Source organism: Simochromis diagramma, unplaced genomic scaffold (genome assembly GCF_900408965.1).
Source record: "Simochromis diagramma unplaced genomic scaffold, fSimDia1.1 OVJJ01000618.1, whole genome shotgun sequence".
NCBI classification, from domain to species: Eukaryota; Metazoa; Chordata; class Actinopteri; order Cichliformes; family Cichlidae; genus Simochromis; species Simochromis diagramma.
Window position 1 is genome coordinate 8,197,061 of NW_024387423.1, and position 9,601 is coordinate 8,206,661.

General features: G+C 37.6%; 1 protein-coding gene across 1 annotated transcript; it reads left to right on the top strand.

Annotated features, from left to right (window-relative positions):
• The first annotated feature begins 7,806 nt into the window (after positions 1 to 7,806).
• On the top strand, positions 7,807 to 9,306 carry LOC120722006. The gene is made up of 3 exons (XM_040012702.1): positions 7,807 to 7,989; positions 8,207 to 8,334; positions 8,744 to 9,306. Exons 1-3 carry the CDS (start codon positions 7,836 to 7,838, stop codon positions 9,062 to 9,064), a joined length of 603 nt encoding a protein of 200 aa, XP_039868636.1. The 5' UTR covers positions 7,807 to 7,835; the 3' UTR covers positions 9,065 to 9,306.
• Positions 9,307 to 9,601: the final 295 nt, after the last annotated feature.

Sequence of the window (9,601 nt, forward strand, 5' to 3'; positions counted from 1 at the left end):
CTGCATGCCAACACAATCTCTCTCTCATCATCATTATTATTTATAAAGGGAATATAGTCATATACAATCCATATGCAACATCTGGCCATTGTTCTTTGGTATATCGTTTTCATTTCTAGTATTGATTGTCACCAAGCTTTCCTTCACTCGTCAGCTAATATACATACATTCAACAATGCCTCTTTTTTGTTATGTAGAGTGGACTGAAATGGCAGGCTGATGTTGACATCCAAGATACCTGTCGTTTTGGTCGGTAAAAATGCTGGTGCATATTGAGATGATGGCATTGTGTTTATACAGGAGCTGTTGATAGACTGTACCCTTCACCACTTAAGCTTAAATGAATCACCTGAAATTTCATTAGGCACACGTTGCTACCACCTACGTGGTTGGACTTCTGCCTTCAGAATTGTCTTGATTCGTTGTTGCATAGATTCAGGAAGGTGTGCAAACATTCCTCTGAAATATTGTTTTGTTGACAGTGCAGATTTGTCGACTGCAAATCCATGATGCGAGTCTTGGTTTCCAGAGGCATGACACAGTTCTTCCTCCACAGTCACCAGTTCATGAAACCACTTTCAAATGATTTAAAGTTTGTGACATGGCATCCTGCTTGAAGCAGCCATTAGAAGATGGGTAAGCAATGGATATAAAGGGATGGACATGGTCAGAAACAATGCTCTGGTAGGCTGTGGCATTTAAGTGATGCTCAAGTAGTACTAAAGGGTCCAAAGTACGTCAGGAAAATTACACCACCAGCAGTATAAATTGTTAGTACAAGTCAGGATGGACCCAGGTTTTCATGTTGTGTATGGCAAATTTTGACCCTATCATCCAAATGTGACAACAGAACTTGAGGCTTACCAGACCACATAACATTTTTCCATTTTTTTTCTGTCCAATTTGTGTGAATTTTGTGAAAAAAGTTATTATAAGATTATAAGAGTGAATTATAGGCCCTTTTTTCTTACTTTTAGAAATGAAGTAACAGCTGGTGTGGTCTTCTGCTGCTGTAGCCCATCTGCTTCAAGGTTCAACATATTGCCCATTAACTTCTGCATACCTTGGTTAAAATTTGAGTTACTGTTGCTTTCAAATCAAATCAAAATAGTGTGGTCATTCTCCTCTGATCTCTGGTATCAATAAGACATTTTATCTCAGAGAACTGCTGCTCACTGTATATGTTCTCTTTTCTGACCATAGTCTATCAACCCTTGAGATGCTTGTGTGGGAAAATACCAGCAGATCAGCGGTTTACTGAGACCAGCCCATCTGGCACCAACAGCCATGAACTTCAGCAGGGCATCTGGACCATGTTTGCATACCTAAATGCATTGATTTACTGCCATGTGATTGGCTGATTAGATTTTCCCCCAAACAAGCAGCTGAACAGGTGTACGTTAAAAGATTCCAGTGAGTGTAGACGATAATAGAATTTGATACATTGTAATTACCTGAGGTCACAGCGCAAACTAACTAAACAATGAATCATTCACTCTGCTGATGAATTAGTTACCATGGAGGAAACTAAACATTGGTTCGCCCAAAATAAGAATACTAGAGAGTGTTTGTTTGGGGATGTTTGGATAAAAAAACTAAACGAAAAAATTCCTTCACCCTGGAAACAACAAAAACAACATTTTGTTACAGATTTAACTACATTAAATGACTTCAGATTATGTATTTTAATGAACCGAGTCCTTGTATTTTTAATTGAAAACATGAAGGTAATTTAAGGTTCAAAAACACAACAATGAGTATAATGAATGTTATACTGTTTTAACATTCAGTTGGAATTCGCAGTACAGTTGGCATGCTATTTGTTGAAACAGGACATTAATTGAAAGATATTTTCCCCTCATTTTCGGTATAATTAGATTTTGTCATTACAATTCTTGTTGCTCTTTTCTACTGGGGGCACTGATTGAGATTATCTGTAGTATAAAGGAATGATCCATGAAATACACATGTGAAAAACACATGGAACACATTTTGTTTTTTCCTTTTGTATTACATGTCTGAACTTCACATGCGTCATGAAAAAAAAAAGACACATGGTTCAGGCTGTTTCGTTGATGTGACGCTTCAGTGAGTTTGAGTTACATTATACCACATTTCTTTCCTTTCAGACTGAGGGGGGTTCATACTGTCTTTCTTTGCCCCTAAATTTATACCTTGGGCTTACATTATGTTCTTTACAATCCCTCTTTGCACAGTATGGATCATTGAGGTGAATGGTTTCTATCAAGATGGTGGTCTGAAATTACACAGTCATATTTTTTCAGTAATTATTTAGTTCTGCAAGTTCAGAAATCAAATTTAAAGAAATATCTGAACAGTTCAGAGAAAAAAGTTCAGAGAAAAATTAAATACTGCAAAATAGTTATTAAAAGCAAATTTGTGAGCTTTTTGGCACTCAATCCGTAAGGAGAGCGTTTTTCTACAGCAAATAGGTCATTGCTGTGGACCCTAACCTACATTTCTGTTAAGAATTATCAAACACCACTGAATTTGGTCATGCTTATCTAACCGTCAGGATGTTGAGATGTTTTACTAACTAATGAAATCTGATTTCCTCTCAAAAGGTCTTTCTTAGGTGCACTGTTGTTCACTGACTGCTGCAGTACTCCACATGTTTCTCATGCATTGATTTTCACGCACTAGGTTTAACTTAGAGGATTGTTTAGAATCTAAAACAAATATATTTTCTGGGGCTCTCTGCATTATCAGATGGATGAGGCTCTGGGTGTCCTGCCAGCTTGGTGTCCTGGGGCATGTAGCAGACACAGGGATTATCCAGAGTTCACATTTGGCTCCTTTTCACATCACGCCCCACATAACAAACACTCTGGGAACAAACTAGCTCTAAGTTGTGAGACGAGGACATACAGTAGTAATTGCAGAACATAGTTCAAGGATGAATCCTAAACAGTCTTTAACCTCTGGCACTAAAATAGAAATACCACAAAGTGTGTTTCTCACAATGGCCACTGGAAGCTTACTCTAATAGCAAGTGAGTCTCTGCAGACTCTCTTGCTAAAATTGCCCACCCCACTTATCAAGATTAAAAAGCATTTGGTCTCCATGCACAATTTTCCCAGTCAGAGAATCTATATGGTGGGTAATTTTTTTTCCCTTTTCTTTCCTTCTTATCATTGGTCAGTAATAGCATTTAATAAGGTTTTTTTTTTTTTTAAATCCTATTTACTTTTTTAACGAAGTAATTTCATTATGCAATATGGTAAGTTTATGGATATACTCTTTTCTTTTAAGAAAGCAATCCTCTCCTCCAAATACATTTAAAAACCATAAGATGAAACAACTACAACTAAACTCATTTTCCACTGTAACCTGTAAGCATCATTTATGAACTTGCAAATGTGTCCGTCTGTGCAAATGTTTCCTCTCAGACAGCATGCAGAAAGAGGTGTTGCCCAGTGCAGACATGCTCTGGGCATGGAAAAAAACTTTGATGATCAAAAAATAAATCAGTGACTGCAGTAGAGACTTTTCATTGTTTTTAACACTTCAGCTCTTTGTATGTTATAACTTCACTCTTTCTGCAGCTGCCGGATGGACCAACAAATGAGCAAACAAGAGTGGACCACAAGGCTGTTTTGCACATACTTTGTACACTGCCTCCATCACCAGCAGAGCTCTTCTCAGGCAGACAAACCGTGCCCAGACTGCCAGAGGCTGCAAGTGCGCTACCTCTGCTGGACCACAGTCTGTGCTGTATTCACAAGAAGTTGCCACAGCAGGTGCCTTTCATTCTTGATTTGGTAGATTTTTACAACAGAAGCCCTTCTTCATGCAACCCACAAGTGATTTGTGTCTCCTTCTGGGATCAAACCAGGCACCTTTTGGCAAATGCATAATCCATTGCACTAGGGACCACTTCCTTTTATAAAAACATCTCTTTTTATTTTTATTTTTAAGGCTTAAACCGAACTAGCTAACACCAACATTTACTGATAACTCCCCACTTGGACAGTTATCCACATAATCACCTTCAGTTTACAAAGATGGGAACATCCAAAACTGCAAAGTGGGAAAACTTTAAAATCGTAGTAATTCAATCTAATGGCTGACATTGTTGTGATCACATGAAATCAAAGTGCCATGGAAGGAGTAATTCAAATGGTACACAGCAAATTCAAAAGTGTTAAATATATTGGTGTTAGTAGACCTTGTGCAAAAGCAGAGTTAATTTTACTCTAAGTAGAGTCACTTTCTTTTAATGTAACTCTGAGGTGTAAAACATTAGTAGTTAAAATCGAGTGTTAAAAATTAGTGTTTCTATATTAAATCTGGAGGTGTCAAAATGGAAACATTAACTCTTGACCTCTTAACTCTGAACTCCTAAAGGGGCTATGACACTAATAGAGTAAATTCATAGACTCCGCCCCCAGCATCACAGGTTCCGAATGAAGCTGAAGGGAAGCCATTTCAGAACATTTAGCTCTCCATTTTTCCGAGTTGTTTGCCACGCCTGGTAAGTCATTTTTTCTGAGATTCTTGTAATTATTATTACTACTACCTTTTATTTCTGTGGCTTTTTTGAGTCGAGACAAAGCTGTGTGAAAAGCATTAGCACGTTGCTCGGTGATAGCATAAAAATCTGTTTTAGCTAGCTGAAATGTATTGTTGGCGGGCAAAAGACTTGCATATGAGTGTTCAGTCATTTTTTTGCTAACTCAAATACACTTAAAACAATGTTTAGGTTAGCATAAAATTATGGTGGCACTTAAAGCCTGAAAACTATCTCCCACATAAACCGATATAGTAAACGGCAGTAGCAGATGTGCTGACTGGCTTCTATGTTAACATTTAGATCTTTTCAGAGTTTTGTGCACTCACTTTAGGTAAAAATTAAAAAGATCAAGGCTTATAATTTATTATGGAATTAACTATTGTCTGTGTTCTTCAGTTGTTATAGAGAGCATCATTTTAACAAATGTGTTGTGGGTAGGGCTGCCACAAACAATGATTTTGATAGTAAACTAGTCACCGATTATTTTTGCAATTAGTCCACTAATCAGATCATGCATCAATTGGACGTAAAACGGACAGCTTATTGCACCAGCAGCATCTGCTCTTATATAACTATCATTAGATTACAGCTTTAAGTGTTTAAGGTATGTGCTAACTAAAAATAAAGACAAGATAGTAGTTTATTAAATGTTAATTAAATGTGCAGAGTGTTTCGGTGGAGTTTAATAAAGTCAGCCGATTTACTCAGGAACAAATAAAATACTGAAAAAAGCCAAACAATAACATGTTTAAGTTATCTAAGTGACTTATATATCATGTTTAACCTGAGTAGCGAAAGACGGCGGTGGGTTTGAAAACGATTTGCCGGGAGTCCGGTGTTCTCACGGCTCTAGTGAGCCTAGCACCCGGCTAGCTATCGAGCTAGTGGGTAACAGACGTCTCCGAAAACGTCGGAGCTCTTTTGAAAATATGTGGTGTCTTGATAAACTGAGCAGATATTTGAGGTTTACACAGCTACATTCTCGCCTGAAAACACGTTAAACGTTTATTTTGTGACCCAGAAAGAATAATAACAGTAACATTAAAACTAACTAGCTGCCGCCATTGTTGGAAACTGAGCAGGGCCGCACTATGAGTTCTGGGACACAGCTTCTTCTTCTTCTTCGGGGTTTAACGGCAGCTGGCATCCTTGTACATGCAGTGCTGCCATCTTCTGTTTCAGTCCGTTATTACACTCTTAAATCCTATTACTTATTCCTGCGTCTTTTGGGATTTTACAAAGCGACTTTGATAGTCGACGTAATCGTGACTATAATATTGACTTGAAAGATGGACAAATTGTTTAGTATCTAGAATTGTCTTTTGGGAAAATGCTTTGCTTAACACAAGTTATGGATCATGATTCTTCTTTTTTCAATTGATTACCAGGTTATTTGTCCAATTAATTACTGTACAACTAATTTTTTTATTGAATCTCCACACAGGATATGCTTGCAAAGGTGGAATATGGGGGAGTGCAGAATTATGTCAAAGTTCCAGAAAGTGATGAATGCTTTCATTTCCACCAGTTTCTTAAAGATGGTTTGTACTCATCATGTGCAATTTAAATGAGTATAAAATTATCACCTATAAGTGATCGACAGTAAGACTTGGTGGTTTTAATAGTATAGTGACATTTTGGATTTCTTTGTTTTAGTTATGGACAAGTTCAGCTTGCAGCCTCAATTCTTCACAGAAGGTGTACTCATCCTCACTGATACCTCTGACACTGAAGTTGACGCAGACATTTTTGATGAGCTGGTAAAGTCTGGAGTTCGAGCTTTCAAAGTTGGATATAGAATGCAGACAGCAACAGGTACAGTAGATCCATAATAACTTAGAGGAGTACATTTCTTCATGATCTTCAAAGTTTACATGAATATTAGCCAGATTTAACAACCTTTCAGATTCCAATTTTCTTCTTTGAAAAACTGTAAAATGCTTTTACATGTTGAGAGCATATTACATGCTGTTATCAGATATAATTTATGTGGTTGAACATTATTGCAGTTGTTGTGACTTCTCATATGCATTTTGCACATTTTTTTTCAGTGCCTTTTATGTCCCTTTTTTTCCCTTTAAGACATTGAGATCAGTGTGGTTGACGATGAATCAGAGTCATCGGTACAGCCAATCCCTCTTGCCCTCCTGACATCACCAGTTTCATTGTCAGACCATCCATCGTCCCCAGCTTCTACCAGTTCATCAGATTCAACTATGATCCTCAAAAGTACAAAGAACAGGAAGAAGGGCCTACAAGAGCTTGATCGCGATGAAGCGAAGCAGGTCAAAAGCAAAGCCTAAAGCAATTTCCAGTGCTTAACAGCATTTTACAAACACTAACTTTTTTGTATAATTTACTTCAGTTTAATCAGTATGACTTTTTTTTTTTAAACAGAAGGTGTGTAGTGTTCTGAGCTCAAACCCAAAGGGTGAAGAAATTTTCAATGAATACGACAAAACTAAAACACTGTCAGATCCAACTCGTCGACAAATGGTCAACATACTGGTTGCAGATATGATAGAATCACACGGGTAAGTATTCTTTGATGATCATAAAAACAATTGTCGAGTGAGCAGAAGAGCAATACACTTTTTGTTTTTGAAAGGAGGATTCCGCCCATAAGTGTTCGGACTAACTATGCACTGGGGATTGCAACGCTTTTTCCATATCTCCAAGATCCTTACTCAAAAAATGGCTATGTAAGTGTTATCTCTGAAACGCAACATCTCTGTAATTTATACATGTTGTTAAAGTGGTACCAAATATGCATTCCTTTGTTGCATTTTTTTGTTGTGTATGTTTTTTGTTTGTTTTTGTGTGTGATTAATGTGTATGCATGAGCAGGAACATTACTATGATCCGGAGGCTAATACTGGCTATCTTGCTTGGAGACTCAAGACTGTCCAACGCAATACCTATGATGGTGCTAGTGGGTGTCCCAGGCCAAACTTCCAGCACAGTCCAACAACCCGAAGAGAATCTTTGTTTGTTAGTGGACAGCTTTTTGGTGAGGAGTGCAGAGAGGCTCTGTCTGTTATTAGACACTCAACAGATAGGTCTGTGGTTAAAGAGAAGATGAAAGCTACTTTTGAATATAGACAGAAGCTGGTACATGACCCAGATGCAACATCAGCAATCTTGGATGTCTTCCCTTGTTTCCTTGATACACCAGGGTTGGTGAGTATATTTTTAGACATTTCATGATCTGAAACTAAAGATAACATTTTGCCAAGAACACTTAAGCAACCAGTATTTGGTTCCTGTTTTGTCTTATTAATAGATTGATCAGGATTTTGCAATGATGCTTGGAGATGAGGCCTCTGGAAGATTTCTTACAAAGTGGTCTTCGTATTTCAAGCAAAAAATCATCGCAGAAAGCCAAAGTCTTCCATCAAGTCCTTGTGTTGAGGAGTTACGAGCATCTTTTGATACGGAGGCTTCAAATGACTGGGGTAAATTTGGACAGTGTTTCAGTATATAAAATACTTACATCTCCATTTGTCTGTCCTAAAACAGTTAACTGAGCGTAAATAGACTAGTAAATTAGTAATTTATGCATCCTTGTGGCTGTAAGCATTTCCAGAAATCTCATCATTTAACTGCTTATTTTCCAACTGTTTTCTAGTTCATGTTTAACCTTTTGTCTCAAATTTGCTTTTTGTCTTTAAGGCTGGGATAGTGACATGGCAGCTCTTCTGTTGTTGCTGCATCTCCTGCCCCCAATATCAAAAGGCCACAAAAAAACAGCAAAAATTAGCTCTGCACAGGCAGCCAATCATCTTGTGAGATTCATCAAGGTATGCTCTATTACTCTACTCTAATTTTTTGTAAAAACTGTTTGTAATTAATGATTTTTGGTCCATGGTAAGCCACAAGATAAAAACAGAAAAGACGCAGTAAATTAGTTATCTTTTGTGTATTTGGTATGAAATCATGCTGTATCTATAGATATCAGAAGAGATAAAATCTGGTATGGCTTTCCTTTCCAAAAGAAGTTAATCCACAGATTTGGGTTCAGCACACACTCATTGCCCCTGCAAACAGAAGAATGTGAACTTCAAAAATAAATCATTACTCTGTTTTATTCTACTTGGATCCATTTGTGTTAAGACGGGTTACTTGCTTGGGCCCACAGACCTTATATGCAAGCCAAACAGTTGAAAAGAAAATTTTACTCATGATTGAAATGTGCTATTCAAATTCCAGGAAGGAGTCAGCCTCACTACTTTCCTGGAGAAAGCTAACACCAGGCAGCCCTTCCTTCTCTGCATTGGTGAACAAAAGAAGAACATTCAGAGGTTCTTCATCGTTGTAGACCAGAAAGCTATCCCATGTGATGCTCCAACTTCAGTGGCTGCTTTTGATGGGCTTTTCAAAGCACACTTTGTCTTCAGCCTCTCATATGATGAAGCTCTTTCCAGTTTCTACACCTTCATTCAAACCACAATCTACAACATTGATGTTGGAAACACAAAAGAAAGCCCTCGAGTCAAGGAACTGAGAGCACGTCTGCTGCGAGACCGTTAAATGCCCGCAAGGTCCACACGCTTTTAGGAGAATTTAAAAAAAAAAAACTGTTTGACAATGTTCAAATGCTTTGTTTGTAAAATGCACCACAAAAATTGTTCAGCTCTTTGTCAACATTTAAAGTTTCATCATGGTTTATATCCAAACAAAAATCTGCGTTTAAAATGTGGAGAGCAGGGATGTCTTTCATCTTTTTGTACTTACAATGGCTTTAGAAAACATCTTCATAATGTACATAGTCATTATCATGATAAACATGTAGGGATGGAACAGGAAGTTGCCCAACAAACACATTCTCTAGGAGACTCTTTTAGTGATCAACCATCTACTTCTGCATCTGTATCACAGGTTCCCACTGTTATTTCACAGGACTCGCTTGTTGGAATGTGTGGATCTATTGTCACTCACTTACAAGCTTCTGGTCTTACTGAGAGTGCTGTTCAAACAATAATTAGTTCTGTTGAGGAAGTTGTCAGTGATGTTCAGAGTCAAGCAAGAGAAGTAGTTTTAATGTTTTAATTTTTTTAAAAGGGCTGT